Source organism: Papio anubis, chromosome 1 (assembly GCF_008728515.1).
Source record: "Papio anubis isolate 15944 chromosome 1, Panubis1.0, whole genome shotgun sequence".
Classification (NCBI taxonomy): Eukaryota; Metazoa; Chordata; class Mammalia; order Primates; family Cercopithecidae; genus Papio; species Papio anubis.
In genome coordinates this window covers 158965911-158984197 of record NC_044976.1, presented here as the reverse complement: position 1 = coordinate 158984197, position 18287 = coordinate 158965911, and the positions used below count along the sequence as shown (strand labels likewise).

At 48.1% G+C, this 18287-nt stretch overlaps 2 protein-coding genes across 5 annotated transcripts in view; both read right to left on the bottom strand.

The window, feature by feature from the left end:
* The window catches only part of KDM5B (lysine demethylase 5B), an 83334-nt gene extending 72223 nt beyond the window's left edge, over positions 1-11111 (bottom strand). The window contains exon 1 of one of the 4 annotated variants that reach the window (XM_003893288.5): positions 9745-11111. In XM_003893288.5, the coding sequence (XP_003893337.1) occupies positions 9745-9948 (204 nt within the window). In that variant the 5' untranslated portion in view covers positions 9949-11111. Of the gene's footprint in view, positions 1-8618; positions 9164-9322; positions 9461-9605; positions 9688-9744 lie in introns of those variants that run through there. The other 3 variants (XM_009189794.4, XM_009189787.4, XM_009189790.4) reach the window with 3 other exon arrangements.
* A 775-nt stretch (positions 11112-11886) lies between these two features.
* On the bottom strand, positions 11887-14802 carry LOC116275314. The gene is made up of 2 exons (XM_031667260.1): positions 14672-14802; positions 11887-13042 (listed from the first exon to the last, which is right to left on the bottom strand). The coding sequence occupies exons 1-2, from the start codon at positions 14800-14802 to the stop codon at positions 12319-12321; spliced, it is 855 nt and encodes a 284-aa protein (XP_031523120.1). The 3' UTR covers positions 11887-12318.
* Between the last annotated feature and the right edge of the window lie 3485 nt (positions 14803-18287).

Below are 18287 nucleotides of genomic sequence, written 5' to 3'. Positions count from 1 at the left end.
TCGAGGCTGCGGGGAGCTGTGATTGCGCCACTGCATTACAGTTTGGGCAACAGAACAAGAAAAAAAGAAAAGAGTCCCTTCACAGCCAGGTGCAGTGGCTCATGCCTGTAGTCCCAGCACTTTGGGAAGCTGAGGCGGGAGGATGGCTTAAGGCCAGAAGTTCGAACCAGCCTGGGCAACATAGCAAGACCCTGTCCCTAAAAATAATAATTCTGGGTGTGGTGGCATGTACCTGTGGTCCCAGCTATTCAGGAGGCTGCGGTGAGAGGACGGCTTGAGCCCATGAGGTCAAGGCTGCAATGAGCTATGAATGCACCACTGCACTCCAGCCTGGGCAACAAAGCAAGACTCTGTCCCCGGGGGGGGTAAGGGGAAATCCCTTCACTATATGGGAAAATGAGGGATGTGTATTTGGCACTAACTCTTGCCTCACTAAATCTGTCCCCAGACTCTTCTTAGCAATGAGCAAATAAAGCTTTGAGATTTAAGCTCCTTGCAATCCATCAATTAATTAGTCTGGACAGCAGCCCTAGGTCAGTGTCAGATCCCCTTAGAGCAGATGATAAGCTACGTTGCAGTAAAATGACTTTGTCCACGGTCATGATGTAACTAAACTGAAGACTCTACCCACCTATTTTTTTAAATCTAGAAAATATCCCTCCTGTCCTCTTTTACATAATAGAGGAACTGGCTTTTGAAAAGTAATTTTAAGCCGGGCACGGTGGCTCATGCCTGTAATCCCAGCACTTTGGGAGGCGGAGGCGGGCGGATCACCTGAGGTCGGGAGTTCCAGACCAGCCTGACCAACATGGAGAAACCTTGTCTCTACTAAAAATACAAAATTAGCCAGGCGTGGTGGCACATGCCTGTAATCCCAGCCACTAGGGAGGCTGAGGCAGGAGAATTACTTGAACCTGGGAGGCAGAGGTTGCAATGAGCCGAGATCACGCCACACTGCACTCCACACTGGGCGACAAGTGCGAAACTCCGTCTCAAAAAAAAAAAAAAAGTAATTAAAAAAAAAAAGAAAAAACTATGACAAATATATATATACACACAGTCCCCTTGATAAACCTCATTTTTATCCCTGCAAAATAATAGTTAAATTTCACAGCATGTTACAAGAGATTGCCATGTGAAATGAAATCAACAAGTTCTAAAAGGTCATTATGTGACCTTCTGCCTGGTGGCATCTCCTATCTGAGAAATAAAGTTATTATTTCAGGGAAGCAGGGAGAACTCTTTAGATTTTAAGGGATATTAATAGAAAATATTTTCCAATGACCTAATTTTTAAATTGAACCTAATAATCTAAGAAGAAATTCATTAGACTCTTCAAATTCTCATTTCCCTAAAACGTCTTTTCCAGAAAGGGACTTTTGTTTTGTTTTTGTTTTTTGAGACGGAGTCTCGCTCTGTCACCAAGCTGCAGTGCAGTGGCGCGATATTGACTCACTGCATCCTCCACCTCCTGGGTTCAGGTCCTCCTGGATTCTCCTGCCTCAGCCTCCCAAGTAACTTAGGACTACAGGCGCGTACCACCACGCCCAGATAATTTTTGTACTTTTAGTAGAGACAGCGTTTCACCATGTTGGCCAGGATGGTCTCAATCTCTTGACCTCATGATCTGCCCACCTCAGTCTCCCAAAGTGCTGACATTACAGGCGTGAGCCACCGCATCCAGCCATTTTGTTTTGTTTGTTTTTGAAACAAAGTCTTGCTCCGTTGCCCAGGCTGGAGTGCAGCGGCATGATCAGGGCTCACCACAACCCGGAACTTCTGAGTTCAAGCCATCCTCCCACCTCAGCCTCCTGAGTAGCTGGGACTACAGGTGCACGGCACCATTCCCAGTTAATTTTTTGTCTTTTGTAGAGATAGAGTCTCACTGTGCTTCCCAGGCTGATCTCAAACTCTTGATCTCAAGTGATCCTCCTGCCTGGAGCCTCCCAAAGTGCTGGGATTACAAGTGAAAGCCACCATGCCTGGCTAGAACGTCATTCTATTTCTTCGTTACTACTGATGTCAACTCTGTTTTGTCAGGCAAAATACCCACTCTGACCAGAAGGCCCCTTCCCAAGAAAGGAAAAGCTGAGATAAAGTCTGGCCAATATGAAAATGAACAGATAAAGAATGAAGTGATGTTAGCAGAGACAACCTCCACCCACCAACCAACTCCCACACCTCCATGTGCCAACAGACCTGCAGCTGGTCAAGTTACTTGACATGTCCCAACAAATGTGTAACAAAGCAACAAAGCCATTGACTAAAACTGAGAAACACTATCCCCAACCTAATTGGGCAAAATGACCATCACTGACTAAAGGCTACAAAGCTCACTCCTAATTGCCGAAATGTCACTTATAACCTGAATAGGACAAAAGCTAAGCCAAGCCGTTCTTTACAAATGAAGATCCCTAGTATTCTTTCAACTCCAATGCTGCTACTCCACTTTAGGCTCTTCTATCCAGGAAAATAGCTAAAGTAACTATTCTTTACACTTTTGTGTATTCTCGACACTTTTCATAATAAAATGTTTTAATTTACTCCCTGTAAGTGATGGGTCTAGCAGAACAAAATGATTAGTTTTTATATCCGAAAGAAAGCTTAAATGCTTTAAAAAAAGAAGCAGTAGCACACATGGGATGACTCTAAGGCCATGTGTAAAGATATATGCTGATGGTGCTTTAAGAAGGATGGTCTACAGTTAAAGGTTTGAGTGTCTTAAATCATGGTGTGGGGAAGAGGACTTAAAAGAATGCATTCAGTCAAATTCTGCATCTTTGTTCCAAACATCCTACAATTATGGAACCGAAATGCCTCACTGTCCCAGAGATATCTTTTCTTCATTAATCTGGTTTATAAACTTGGTTGTAAAAAGCAAATTCACCAAAGAATTCATCTAATAATAATAGAAAAAGAAACATTTCTGGACGAATTTGTGGAGGTATACAATTTAATTTTTCATTTAATTTTTATTTAAAATTAAATTTTCATTTAATTTCCCTCTTTAATCCCATGCAAGGACACAGCAGTAGAAATATTTAAGAAATACTTCTCAATTGCATACAATTCTTATGTCTAAAACAAGTTTCTCACAATCTGGATTTTATAAATCCAGTTATTAGTATCTCAAACTTTAAATAATCAAAAGTCAATGGCAGCAGCCCATGAATATGGCTTTCCCAAGGTATTAACTCACCCACCCACTCACCCCAAAGGAACTTGTCGGTATGCCTCTGTTGAGTCCCCTTCAAGAGACCCAAACTTAAATTTGAGAATGTGTAGCCCTCCAGTTCCCAACCTTCATTCCATCTTTTTCTTTTTTTTTTTTTTTTTTGAGGCTGGCAATAATCTGTACTATAATAGCTATATTAGAGAACACCTAATTCTCTTAGAGGAAAAAAAAAAATTGCACGGCAATCTCAACACAAATGAAGCTGAGAGGACTGTCCAAGGATGAAAGCAAGGTACTCCTAGGTTAGCAGTTTTTCAAACCTATAGATGACATTTGGAAAGAAGTATACGCATAAGACTTCAAAAACCCTGAACACCAGAGACCTAATTAGCACATTCATTTTAGGAGCATGGGCTTTCCCTTATTCTTTTCTATAGCCAACCTTAATGGGGTTCAATTAAGGCAACAATGAAAGGTTACAAAAGTCTACGAAAAGGTCCCATTACAGTATTTAAACAGGGTTCGATTTTTTTAAATCGAATAGTTTACACCTTTTTTTTTTGTTGTTTTGGGTTTTTTTGTTTGTTTGTTTTCTTTTTTGAGCCTGTCGCCCAGGTTGGAGTGTAATGGAGTGATCTCAGCTCACTGGAACCTCTGCCTCCCAGGTTCAAGCGATTCTCCTGCCTCAGCCACCCGAGTAGCTGGGATTGCAGGCCCCCACCACCATGCCCAGCTAATTTTTGTATTTTTAGTAGAGACAGAGTTTTGCTATGTTGGCCAGGCTGACCTCAAACTCCCGACCTCAAGCAATATGCCCATCTTGGCCTCCCAAAAGTGCTGGGATTACAGACATGAGCCACTACGCTCAACCCCGTATTTTTTTACCTAAGAGAAAATTCCTCCACTGGCTGATTTCTACCCACTTATAAATGTAAACCAATAAACACATTTTTCTCTAATCTATCAACCTGACATACTCCAATACTCTAAGTCTAGGCCAACAGGTCATAAAGAAAATTACCCTAGAAACAGAGAAAGAATAAAATTAAGGGTTAATAATTTTCTTTTAACTTTTCTTATCAGTGTCTCAACAAAATAATTCAGGCCAGGTGCACTGGCTCAGGCCTGTAATCCCAGCACTTTGGGAGACCAAAGCGGGAGAACTGCTTGAAGCCAGGAGTTCAAGATAAGCCTGGGCAACATACTGAGAAACCCCATCCCTACAATTTATTAGAGGCTGGGGAGGGAGGAGCACTTGAGCCCAAGAAGTGGAAGCTGCAGTGAGCCTTGATTGCAACACTGCATGCCAGCCTGGGTGACAGAGTTAGATTTTTTTTAAAAAAGGGAGATTTCAAGCCCTGGCTTTTAATAGAGAAGTATATTAACGCTTTTCAAAGGTAATTCTCTACCCATTTCACTCTTTTAAAAGTTTAGATTGCATGTTTAAAACAATACCCTATAATCATAGGAAGGGAAGGAAATTTTTCCAGTGGGGGTGGGGACTCAAATCTTTAGCTGACTCATATTTGCAATATCATTCACATTAATTATTAAATTCTACAAGTTTTGTTTATTAGTTCACTACGAATTACAACTGGGTAGATATGTTTGTGGTTACTAATGTGCCCAATTTACCACTGGCAAAGTCAAATTTAGCTAAACACCCATTCAATAACTACAATAAATGAAGTTTGTTTTTGCTTTAAGGTAGACATTTGTGGCCTGGGTACGGTGGCTCACTCCTGTAATCCCAGCACTTTGGGAGGCCAAGGTGGGTAGATCAACTGAGGTCAGGAATTCAAGACCAGACTGACCAACACGGTGAAACCCCATCTCTACTAAAAATACAAAATTAGCCGGGCGTGGTGGCGCACGCCTATAACCCTAGCTCTCAGGAGGCTGAGGCAGGAGAACCGCTTGAACCCGGGAGGCAGATGTTGCGCCACAGCACTCCAGCCTGGGCGACAGGAGTAAAACTCCATCTCAAAAAAAAAAGGTAGACATTTGTGGCCTGGAACTGTAAGACTTAATCCAACCTCCTATCAAGTTTTTATCCTGGGCATTATAGTCCTAAATTTGTCTTTAAAAGTAGTTACAAGTGAGTTCAGGGTTTCTTTTGAGGGCGATGAAAATGTTCTACAATTGATTGTGGTGATGGTTGTACAACTCTGTGAAAATATCAAAAACCACTGAATTGCACATCATAAATGGGTGAACTCTGTGGTATATTTCAATAAAAGGGTTATTTTTTTTAAGTAGTTACAAGTTGTTCCCTTGCTCAAGGATGTTTCCACTGATAAGCCTCTTCTCCAAACGTTGAAGGCTTAAAGTAGCCAAAGATACCACAAGTAGGGAAAGATTTCGTGACACCAAAGAAATAGGGAAAACCCAGAGAGGGTTAGGTCTAAGTTAATCAAACTCCAAATTAGGGAGAATGATACGCTGGAAAGGGAGTAAATGAGCTCCATATCATTAACACTTCTACCATACAAAGTGTGTAAGTTCCTCCCTCTTCTCTAGGAGTGGAACCAATAGGCTCACTCAATAAAAGATGCTGACTGTGGCCGGGCGCGGTGGCTCACGCCTGTAATCCCAGCACTTTGGGAGGCCAAGGCGGGTGGATCACGAGGTCAGGAGATGGGGACCATCCTGGCTAACACGGTGAAACCCCGTCTCTACTAATACAAAAAATTAGCCGGGCGTAGTGGCGGGTGCCTGTAGTCCCAGCTCCTCGGGAGGCTGAGGCAGGAGAATGGCGTGAACCCGGGAGGCGGAGCTTGCAGTGAGACGAGATAGCGCCACTGCACTCCGGCCAGCACCACAAAACAAACTCCCTGCACAAAAAAAAAAAAAAAAAAAAAAAAGATGCTGACTGTATTAAAACATTTAAGGGCAGTTTTACACTTGGCTATAAAGATGAAGGAATCAAACTAGTAACCACAAGGAGTTAAAGCTGAAAAAAATTTTGTCTCTTGTGCCCTTGGGTTTGATTTAAACCTTCTCTGGACACAAAGAAGAAATTTGTGGAATCTAGGCCGGGCACGGTGACTCACACCTGTAATCCCAGCACTTTGGGAGACCAAGGCGGGTGGATCACCTGAGGTCAGGAGTTCAAGACCAGCCTGACTAACATGGAGAAACCCTGTCTCTACTAAACATACAAAATTAGCTGGGCGTGGTGGTACATGCCTGTAATCCCAGCTACTCACGAAGGCTGAGGCAAGAGAATCACTTGAAACCGGGAGGGAAAAATTAGTGAGCCGAGATCGCACCATTGCACATCAGGCCTGGGCAACAAGAGCAAAACTCCGTCTCAAAAAAACGAAAAAGAAAAAGAAAAGAAACTTGTGGAATCTATCTATGGCCAAATGTGAGACATGACATCTGAAAGCAAGAAAATAAGTTACTAAAGCCATAACTATATTCCTATCAAAATTTGGGAGACAAAAAAGTATTCACTGAGCAGCCAACTATTTTTCTGCCTAATAGTTACACCCTTAAAATTATTAATCTCCAAATACCACAAAGTGATATGGAAAAACATGATTTGTCCTTAAACAGACATCTAAGTACAGTATCAAGGAGGAAATTAAAATTTGCATTTTAAAGGTGACAAAACCAGAAACCGTATTAATTGTAAATTTAAGGTCTTGGCCCAGAAAACAAACCTGGTTATCCTATGTAGTTGATATAATTTGAAACAAAGGTGTCTGTTAAACTTCAAACTCAGAATTGAAGTATAATCTTGTTGACTTAATTACGTTTTCTCACATTTATCTTAGTATATTTTCAAATTTCTGAGAACCCCTAAGCTGCCATATACAAAATAATATAAGCACTCTAAGGTTTTCAGAAGCCAAGCAGTTTTGGGAGTCTCACTGAGAAAGCAGCTATAAACTGAAGCTATATTAAGTACCATTGGTAAAGATACAAAGGTAAGAACAAAAGGAGACAGAAATGTTTTATACTTCTCCTTACCTTCTAACAAGTAAAATATCAATAGTCCCAGTTCCCCTTCTAATATAACCATTTGTGTTCCAAAAACTCAGTGAACAAAAATCATCCAGAAATACAGACATTACATATATGACCATGGAAAATATTTCACACCTCTTGAAGTGTTTTTTTGTTGCTACATATCAACTATATGAAACCACTTGTTCACAGTTAGCTTTCCTAAAAACAAAACAGTTTCTAAAACAAAGACTGTTTACATCTCTTAAGAAGCCTTTGTTCCAACAAGACCCCTCTTCAAGAGCTACAACTTCTGGAAAGATTTCCCTTTTTGTGGTTATATCAACAACAAATACTCTCAAACTCTTTCCATTTGGCATAGGAGTTTGTTAAACAAAGGACGAAGCAAGCCCCCTCCACACAAAGGAGGTCTCCAAAACAGCACTGGTTGTATTTGTAGATTATTGGTGCCTCTTTAACCCCTTTCCTCAGGCTGTACTATGTAGTACTCTCAATACAAAATGGTGGCCATCATGTCTGTCTGACATTCAGAGGGGGGAAAAGGCAATTCGATCACACATTTTGCAAAGATTACCATTAATATTCTAGCCAAGATGAGGAAATGGGTAGCCAAGCCTAACCAGAGCAACACTATCTTTTCAGGAAAAGGGCCCTCTAAAAGGCAAAGAACAAGAAAGCAAGATAAAGGATTTACCCCAGCCCTGGTATACCACAATACCAACATGGAGGACACCTCCCAGGAATCTGACTCCCCACATTTTGGTTACTAACAACTTAGTCAAGTTACCCAATTTCTGAATAAAATCCCATTAATGCAAATGTGCGATATTCATATTCACCCCTTCTAGCATGTGACATAAAGCCACATTACTACAGTGTGAAACATGACCTATTATTCAAGAATTAAAACCTTAGCTCTAACCAGCCCCGTTATAACTTCTGCAGGCCTCTTTGCACTAAGAGAAACGTACTTCCCCCCTTAAGCAGCAAGAATCAACCTTGCCCACTTCGCTGTAAGAAATGGATCTATTTTCAAACATTTCCCTCATATTCGCTGGCTAGTTATTTTCTGAAGCATATAGTTCATCTCCCTTTTCAAACTTGCTTAAGAAAAACTAAAGTACGTGTCCATGTTTGAATTTGGGGCGGGGAAGAGTCAGGATAAGAAGCCTTATTTTCAGGGATCTGCCTGAAAACAGCTTTCCAAAACATAATGATTACAAACAGAATCCCTACAACTCAAAATCGCATTACAAAGAGCAAGCTTAAGGGAGAAAGGGGTGGGAAGGGGTCTTCCTCCACTTAGGAGTGGGGGTGGGGGAAGAGAGTGGGGAGAAGATTCTTAAACAGTAGGAAAGGCAGTTAAACCCCCTTCCCAACGGTCCCAGCCCGTCCAACCGCCGCTTAGGCCAACTCGGACTCAGACCCTCCCGAAAGGTGGGCAAAAACCAGGGGTGTACGAGCGCACCCAGTTCCGGCCACGGGGGAAGGAGTTGGCCGGCCTCTCCTCAGCGAACGTTGGAGCCGTTGGGGATGGTTTCAGCAACACCCACCCCTCACTCACTGCCCCCAGGCCCGAGGCGCTGTAGACAGGGCTGCAAGGGCTGCGGTGGGTGACTGCCTTTCAGCGCCCAGAGGCCGAGGGCCGGGGGAAACGAGCACGAAATCTTCGGAGGTCTCTTCGTCTGACATTCCCCTACAAACACCGCCTCGCCCCGACCCCATCCCCAACAGCACAGCCCAGGCCTCCCCGGGGAGCCGAGCGGCTGAGCCAGAAGAAGCCGGGTGTGTGAGCCTTCGGGAGCGCGGGCGGGCATGGGGCCCACCACCGCCTGTCCTGCCCCCGCCGCCCCAAAAGTGTCCCCCCAGACACTAACGCCCCCCACAACACATCCGCTCCGGGGCCGGACCTGCGGCTCCTCCCCGCCCCCAGCCAGCGCTGGCCGCCCCCTTCTTGACCCCGGCCCGGGGGACACCTGGAGGCCCGGGGACCAGGCGGTGGAGGGGTGCCCTGGTCTGGAGGGTGGGGCGCCCAGGTGAGGGCCGCTCCGGGCCGACGCCGCCACCACACAAAGGACCAGGGGCTCCCGCCGCCATATTGAAAACTTTCCTCCTCGCACGACAACTCGCAAGTCCCCCACCCCCACCCCACCCCATCACACACCCCCGCACCCCGGGAGCGGAGGCGAGGACCAGCCTGCTGAGCCTCGCCGGGCCCACAGTCCTCCCTCCAGCCCGCGCCTCCGCCGGGCTACGTGAGGAAACTCCCCCGCGACCACCCCCGGCTCCTGCCATCACTCCATCCGGAACCGAACCCGAACCTCTGGACCCGGCCGCCCGAACCCCGCGGCGACCCGGCCCTCCCGTGGCACCGCCGAAGTCCCCGGTTCTCCCACGCTACTCATCTCCCACCCTAGAGAAGCCCCCATCTTCCTCCCCCAGCCTCAACTGCAACCTTCTAGGCAGCCTCAAACTTGACGAGGCCGGTGGGGCGACCGGCTCCCCGCCCCCCGCGCCTCGGGCCTCCCCGGACCCGCGCGTCCCCGCTCCCTCCCCCAGCCACGAGCTGGATCCGGGGTGCTGGCGTGACTCACCGGCGGCGGCCGCACCTTACAGATCCCAGTCTGCTCGGCTATAGGCCGGATCTTGTGGATGAAAGCGAAGGGGTCCGCGAACTCTTCCCAGCTGGGCTCGAAGACTGGGCACTCGGGGGGAGGCAGGAACTCGCCCAGCGGGCCCGGGCCCCCGAGGGGCAGCGCCGGGCGCGGGCCCGGGTGCAGCACGGTGGCCGGCTCCATCACTGCAGGCTGGGCAAAGGCGAGGCGAGGGTGGGCTCCGGGACCGAGGCTGCGAGCTCCACTCGGTCCGAGACCCGTGCAGACGAAGCTCTGGCGACAGCAAGTCCGAGTTGTACGGGCAACGGCAGCACCTTGGGCTTTTTCAGCCTCCGACGACGACGTCTCGCCGCAAGCCCACGCCGTGCGCCTCCGCCGCCACGGCGAGGAAAAAGAGTCCCACCCCACCCCCACCCACCCACCCTCCGCGCATAGCTCCCCGCCCCGCCCCCGAATTAGGAGGGGCAGCGCCTTCCGCTGTGGATGGAGTTTATCCTTAGGGTTTCAGTTGAGCCAACTTTTATTGACCATTTACTATGTATCAGAGTTCCTGCCCTGAAGAAGTTAAGTCTGGTAGAAAGGATCAGTCCCATAAGCCAATCATTCAATCATGTCAGTACACAGTGGTAGGTGCAGTAAAACCCAGGAGGGGGTTTTGGAAAGTGTATTGGAAATGGAGAAGGATTTTCCAGTAGAGATAACAGCTTGAACATACAAACAGCATGTTCGTGAGAAGGCAATAGTAGTAATAATAATAATAACGTAACACTTTTGGTCACTTTCATATCCTAGGCACTGTTCTAACTGCATTGCATGATTAATCACACAACCCTATGAGATAGGTACTCTTATTTCCACTTTACAATAAGGAAAGTGAGGCATAGGTAGATTAAGCAATTTGCCAAAATTCACATGGCTAATAAGTGATGGAGATTATTGGGAGGTGGAGATGTTGCAGGGAAAATAAATATCAACAATCTATGACAAGGTCAGACTTGAGAGGGGCAAAAGGCTCTTGAAATAATCCAGACAAGAAATGATAGGGCTTAATTTAAGCCTTAATCATTACTGATGATTATGAGGAAGGGATGCAAAGGTAGGAAATAAAATTAGGACACAGTGACAGATTGGGGGGGACGATGAGGTATTAAGATTCAGATGTCTGGCGTATCTGTCTAAGTAGATGCTAGCCGGTTGGCATTGGTGGGACGTTCACCCCAATTATATACACAAGGCGAGTTATTCAAGGGAAGAAGATGCTGTGCTTATTTCTGGACATTTTGAATTTGAGGTGTCTCTGGTACAAACAGGTAGAGATACCCAACGGGGTATCCTTCAACGGACTGGAGGGCATAAATCAGAAGGGGCGAGATCAGAATTGGAGATATAAATCTGGGAGTTATGTGCATATGGGTGATAGCCGCTATTTAATGCTACTGTGGGTAAGGCACTGTTCTAAACGCTCTGCATGTGTTAGCTCACTGAGTCTTCGCAACCACCATATTGAGTAGGTACGATATTATCTTCATTTTGCAGAGCAGGCAACGGAGGCAAAGCGAGGTTAACGAACTTTAAGAGATATGAACACTTTTGAGGCGCCTTTTTTTTTTTTCCTTTTGGCGGGGGACGGGGGACGGGGGTGGGTGGGTGGTGTCCAGCAGCCTCAGAAAAAGGGAGAAAGTTCAAAAAGTAGAACGTCAACATTGAAATGACCTCTTTCATCCAAAAAGGTGCCAAACGTATGCAAGGACTGCTTGTCAAGATTTTAGTTCTGCTTTCAGATTCACCTAGTGGAAGGAAATCTCTTATGCTTAAAAAGTCTTCAATTAAAAGGGGGGATGGGCGTGGGGGGAGAGGACAACCGCTTTCCCTTCTACAAATTATTCCCAGAGGTACCTGACCCCGGAAAGAGTTCACAGTGGTCCTGGGAGAACGTAGTCCTTTTCTTAGATCTCTAGGGCTTTGGGACCTGGAGCCTCTTCCTGCTCCCTACTGCAATGGAGACTCAAGCCCAGGGGACAGCTAGCACACTATTAGAATTATCAGTGCAAGATAGATATGCGATGTGGCAAGTTATGTAGAATCTAGGTAGTGGGTATAGAGGAATTTAATGCAAATTTCTTTTAACTTTACTGAATATTTGATAATACTAAAGAAGTTGGGTAGAAGAATTCTTATCGTCGATGGCTCTTTGGTGCGCATTCTGTGCCTCTGTGGGTCTTGATGAATATTATGTCTTGTTACGCGCCCTCTCGGGAGAGCGTTGACTATTTTCACTCTTAACGTTTGCATCCTACAAGCCAGGTAGGCATAACTTTGAGACAAATTCTAGACTTACATGAGTTATGACTATTAACTGAGATCGACAGCAAGAACAAGCCTAAGAAAATCTTTCCCAATTCTCAGCTGCGTCCTACTATTCCCTCTCGCTCCCAACTCTCAAGGTCTCCCAGTCCCGCTTCCTCCATTTCCGGTAGTGACCCTAAGTGATGAGATTCTATTGCTCCCAGATCGGGCCGCAGCTGTTTGGCTCCCAACGGACCCGGTGTGACGTTAAGGGAGGGGGCGGTTGCCGGCGTCTTGAGGGGAACCTAGGGACCGAGCGGACTCTCCAGGAAGGCAGCCGCTCCCCCGCCCGCAGCAGACGCTCCCCTTGCCCTTTATGATGTTTACATGGGCGGAGGGATCCCTCCCAGCTGACAGCCACACCGCGCCGGCCCTTCTTTTTTTAAAGAGCCTAGCCACGGGCGCTGATTGGCCGGCGGCCGGGCGCGTCAGCCTCCGGGGGCGGGGCCCGGGCCGCATTGTCTCGTCTGGGGCCGGCTGGACACCCCAGAGGCCGGACCTGGGCAACCCCAGCCTGGAGGTGCCGGGGCCGGAGCTCCCAGAGGGCTGGGTGCGATGTCTGGGCGGGGTCAGGTTCGGGTTCCCAGGCCATAGCGGAGCTGCAGCCCAGGCGACCTGAGCGGAACCCAGCCCCGCTCCGAGTGCCACGTCTCCAGGAACCCCCTCCTTACTCTTGGACAACACTCCGCCCCCGCCCGGGCCTCCGTCCCCCAAACCGCCCTCATTTGTGCAGCGCCAGATCCTTTGGACACATCCATAGGTGTCTCCATCCTCATCCGGTCCATCCAGCTCCCAGACCTCACGTCTCCAACCGGCTGCACCCCACTCTCCAGCCTGCGCCCCAGATCTGCAGCCTTCACCCCTAGATCCACCCGCCTGGTGATGAGGCGCTCCCCGCGTTCCTTCCGGTAGCTGCGTTGTGAAGACCACGCTGCCGGGTTCCAAACTTGGGGGGACTTCCACCCTCCCCTCCCCTTGGGCGCCGTGCAACTACCCTGGGACCGGGTTCGGGGATGAGGGGGGCAGGCCGAGCTCCCCAGCGGCCGGCGCAGCACGTAGCACACGTGTAGGGCCCGCTCCCCACCCCCTCGGTGCCTCTGACAACTTTCCAGAGCTCCCGGTGTCGTCCGTGAGCCTCCCTTCCGCACTGGCCTCCGGTCTCTGCTTCGCGCGTGCTTCTTTTTTTTTTTTTTTTTTTTTTTTTTGAGACGGAGTCTCGCTCTGCCACCCAGGCCGGAGTGCAGTGGCCGGATCTCAGCTCACTGCAAGCTCCGCCTCCCGGGTTCACGCCATTCTCCTGCCTCAGCCTCCCGAGTAGCTGGGACTACAGGAGCCCGCCACCTCGCCCGCCTAGTTTTTTGTATTTTTTAGTAGAGACGGGGTTTCACCGTGCCAGCCAGGATGGTCTCGATTTCCTGACTCGTGATCCGCCCGTCTCGGCCTCCCAAAGTGCTGGGATTACAGGCTTGAGCCACCGCGCCCGGCCTTCGCGCGTGCTTCTACCACCACTCTTCTAGCACCACCCTTCCCCTCCCAGCCTGGTGGATCCTCTTGTCTCCCCCAATCTCCAGTGCACCGGCTTTCCCTCGTCCTCTGCGCAGTCCATCTCAGCTTATTTCTCCAATGCCATTCTCTCCTCACCACCTCTAGGTGCCCTGGAATGTTTGCTGTCAGATGTCCCCTGTGAAACCCACAAACCCTTGCGATTTGGCCTTCTTGTTTTATTTTGTGTATTCCCACAACGTCTTATTACTACCCCCATTACAACACTTATAACTCAGTATTTGTCTTTCTTCCGCAGTGTCCCTGCACTCTCCCCATACATGTTCCTCTCCTGCCAGATTGTAAGCCTCTAGAGGGAAGGAGTAATGTCTCTCTCCTTGGCACCAGGCACGTGGCAGACGCTCCACAAATATTTGTTGAAAGGGAGGGTAAATGGCCTTGAGTTTCTGTGGCTCCGATTAGCTGTGGATGGAGCTTTGGGCTGGACAAAGAGAAAAATCTGGTTGACCTCATGAAGCAGGAAGGAAGCTCAGAACGGTGTTGATGGAGCCTCCACGATGGGTGGGCACCACGGGTGAGATAAACCCATCCTCCCCCATTCCCTGCCCTACTTGACTCCCAGGAACCAGCAACCCCTCCTATGCTATCGTCTTCTGCTGAGCTGGTCCCTTATGGGGGACTTCGGTGCTCCCTGTTCTGCCCTAGCCCCAGCTGTCGGTGCTGCGCTTGGGGAATGGCTCACACCTTGACCAGGCGCTCATTTCTGGGTTTCTGTCCTTGGGAAGCTGGGTCTGGGTCCTAAGAGCCACCTTGGTAACTAATAAATGCCTCTTCCTCCTCCCATCTGCTCTTCCTCTCCTGTCCTGGAATCCCTTTCTGATGACTCAGCCCAACTGAGATCCAGGGTAACTGCGCTCTCAGTCTTGGGCTTTGGTTTACCTGGGTGTGGGGCTCAAAGGGCTAGACCCTTGTCGGGGTCAGTCGCTGACAAGTGGAACATTCCCACGGTGCTGCCAGCCCTGCCCACAGGGATTGGGAAGGGCAGAGTTAGCCACACCAGGGCTTCAGGGCTTGTTTCTTCCCATTCCGGTTGGGCAACTTTAGAAGCCCTGGACTCCCAAGGAGCAATCCTGTGAGCTGCTTAGAGAAGCTATAAGGATTAGAGGGAAACTCATGTTCCCTGTTCATCCCTCAGTGGCACCACCAGCACCCCTAATTTGGGTCTCTGGGCTGAGGGGCCCCTGGCAGCATGCTCAATGGCTGTGGATAGCTGGAATGTTTGGAATTGCCTGCATCTTGGATGAAAGTCTTACAATAGAATGAAAACTGCTGCAACGCTGTGTCAGCACTTTACAGACCACCACTGTAAATTCCCAATTGTAACTGGGAATTTGGAATTCCATGTTCAACCAAATCATGCTGAGTGCCCAGCACAGCATCTGACACACTAAATGTTACAGGTGAATTCCCTTTTTCCTCTTTCCTGGCAGGAAGCAGGGACATGAGAACCACTAGAAACACCGTAGTAACATGAATAAGACGACCATTAGCCAGGTGGAAATCATAGTCTACTGAGCACATCAGCCCTGTGAAATGAGTGGTATTAGTGTTACCATTTTTCAGATGGAGAAATTGAGACTCAGAAAGGTTAATTAGCCAAAAGTCAGACAGTAATAGCAGAGCTAGGAAAAGAATGTTATCCTAGTACCTATCTTTGATCTTCCCAAAACACCAAACTGACTTTTCTAAAGCTGAGGAAAAAGGACACAGAAGCCTCATCTCAGATCTCACCACCAGCTGCCCCTTAATCTGCCAACATTGATCCACTCTCCCCTCTAGACTACAGTGGCTTCAAACTTTGACTAATCTCCAGTATTTTTGTTTACATAGCAACAGCAACAAAAGTTTCACAAAACAATATTACCTTTATATAGTGATGGACTTACATATGCTGGTTGAAACTCATTAAGTTGATTTTGTGACTTACAATGGACCTGGGCAACATAGGAAGATCCCCAACCCCATTTCTATAAAAAAGAAAAAAAAGGCTGGGCACGGTAGCTCATGCCTGTAATCCCAACATTTTGGGAGACCAAGGCAGGCAGATCATGAGGTCAGGAGATGGAGACTATCCCGGCCAACATGGTGAAACCCCGTCTCTAATAAAAATACAAAAATTAGCCTGGCATGGTGGCATGTGCCTGTAGTCCCAGCTACCCAGGAGGCTGAGGCAGGAGAATTGCTTGAACTCAAGAGGCGGAGCTGCAGTGAGCAGAGATCGTGCCACTGCGCTCCAGCCTGGGCGACAAAACAAGACTCTGTCTCCAAAAAAAAAAAAAAAAATAGGTGTGGTGGCACACACCTGTGGTTCTAGCTATTTGGGAGGCTGAGGTGGGAGGATCACTTAAGCCCAGGAGTTTGAGGCTGCAATGAGCTATGATTGTGTCACTGCACTCCAGCCTGGGTGACAAAGCAAGACCCCGTCTCTAAAAAATAACAATAATCGGCCGGGCGCGGTGGCTCACACCTGTAATCCCAGCACTTTGGGAGGCCGAGGCGGGCGGATCAAGAGGTCAGGAGAGCGAGACCATCCTGGCTCACACTGTGAAACCCCGTCTCTACTAAAAATACAAAAAACTAGCCGGGCATGGTGGTGGGCGCCTGTAGTCCCAGCTATTTCAGGAGGCTGAGGCAGGAGAATGGTGTGAACCCGGAAGGCGGAGCTTGCAGTGAGCCGAGATTGCGCCACTGCACTCTAGCCTGGGCGACAGAGCGAGACTCTGTCTCAAAAATAAAATAAAATAAAATAAAATAAGATTTAATTTAATTTAAAATTTTTTTTTAAATCTTAATTTCAGCCACTCCCTCTATATTCCCCATGAACAATGGAAATCTCTCAGAATATCATCTGAGATATCATGTACAAAATCAATAATTATATCTTTTCTCTTCCATTTGTTTTTCACCATTTAATTTTTTCACTGGTCTGCTTTTTTTTTTTTTTTTTTGAGACAGAGTCTCCCTCTGTCACCCAGGCTGGAGTGCAGTGGCGCGATCTCACTGCAACCTCTACTTCCCGGGTTCAAGAGATCCTCCTGGATCAGCCTCCCAAGTAGCTGGGATTACAGGCACAGGCCACCACACTCGGCTAATTTTTGTATTTTTGGTAGAGATGGGGTTTCACCATGTTGGCCAGTCTAGTCTTGAACTCCTGACCTCAGGTGATCTGCCTGACTCAGCCTCCCAAAGTGCTGGGATTACAGGTGTGTAATCTGCCACCCTGCCCAGCCACCTTTTCCTTCTATCTCTACCCACAGCCCTTCAACCCCAGGGATCACTTTGTGCCTTATCTTTATAGCACCCTGTGCTAAACAGGTGCCACATATAAGACCAAGAGCTAGCATAGAGTCTTCGAGCCTCTCAAGACCTGAGTGAGAGCAGGAGTTAAAAACTCAAATGCCTGTGTAGAAGCCAGACAGATACATGGGGGAGGTGAGCAAAGTGGAGTCTGTGGAGAGGTGAGAATGCAGGTCCAGCTACTGGGGGCCATCACTACTCAGACCAGGGTTGCACCAAGTTTCTATTTTTCAAGAGAAGCCAGTTATTTAGGCTTTTAGGTAAGCTCTCCTAGTTTGTTTGTTTGTTGTTTGAGACAGGGTCTCCCTCTGTCGCCCAGACTGGAGTGCAGTGGCATGATCTCATCTCACTATATAAACTCCACCTCCCAGGCTCAAACAATTCTCCTGCCTTGGCCTTCCAAGCAGATGGGATTACAGATATGTGCTACCAGGCCCAGCTAATTTTTGCATTTTTAGTAGAGACAGGGTTTTGCCATGTTGACCAGGCTGGTCTCAAACTCCTGGCCTCAAGTGATCTGACCACCTCGGCCTCCCAAAGTGCTGGGATTACAGGCGTGAGCCACGCCTGTTCAGCTCTCCCAATTCCTTTTTTTTTTCCCCTGGCTGGAGTACAGTGACACGATCCCGGCTCACTGCAACCTCTGCCTCCCAGGTTCAAGCTATTCTCCTGCCTTAGCCTCCCAAGTAACTGGGACTACAGGCACGCACCACCGTGCCCAGCTGATTTTTTATATTTTTATTAGAGAGAGCATTTCACCATATTAGCCAGACTGGTCTCAAACTTCTGACCTCATGATCCGCCCACCTAGGCCTCCCAAAGTGCTGGGATTACAGGCGTGAGCCATCGTGCCCACCCTCCAATTCTTAAATGTTCAATCTTTCATCAGATTTTTAAGAAACAGTGTGTGGTGGGCCGGGCGTGGTGGCTTACGCCTGTAATCCCAGCACTTTGGGAGGCCGAGGCGGGCGGATCACGAGGTCAGGAGATCGAGACCATCCCATCCCGGCTCACACAGTGAAACCCCATCTCTACTAAAAATACAAAAAACTAGCCAGGCATGATGGCGGGCACCTGTAGTCCCAGCTACTCAGGAGGCTGAGGCAGGAGAATGGCGTGAACCTGGGAGGTGGAGCTTGCAGTGAGCCAAGATCGCGCCACTGCACTCCAGCCTGGGCGACAGAGTGAGACTCTGTCTCAAAAAAAAAGAAACAGTGTGTGGGCCAATCACACATGCCTGTAGCCATGCCCCTTCTCCACCTGCCAGAAGAGACTAGTGGGATGATGAGTTTCTTGCCCTTCAGAAAAAACAATGG

Coding starts and splice junctions, on each gene's coding strand:
- LOC116275314 (XM_031667260.1), bottom strand. CDS start 14,802: ATGAACAGGGAACATGAGTTTCCCTCTAATCCTTATAGCTTCTCTAAG. Junction 13,043..14,671: donor AAACAAGCCCTGAAGCCCTG/GTGTGGCTAACT, acceptor GGAACCCGGCAG/CGTGGTCTTCACAACGCAGC.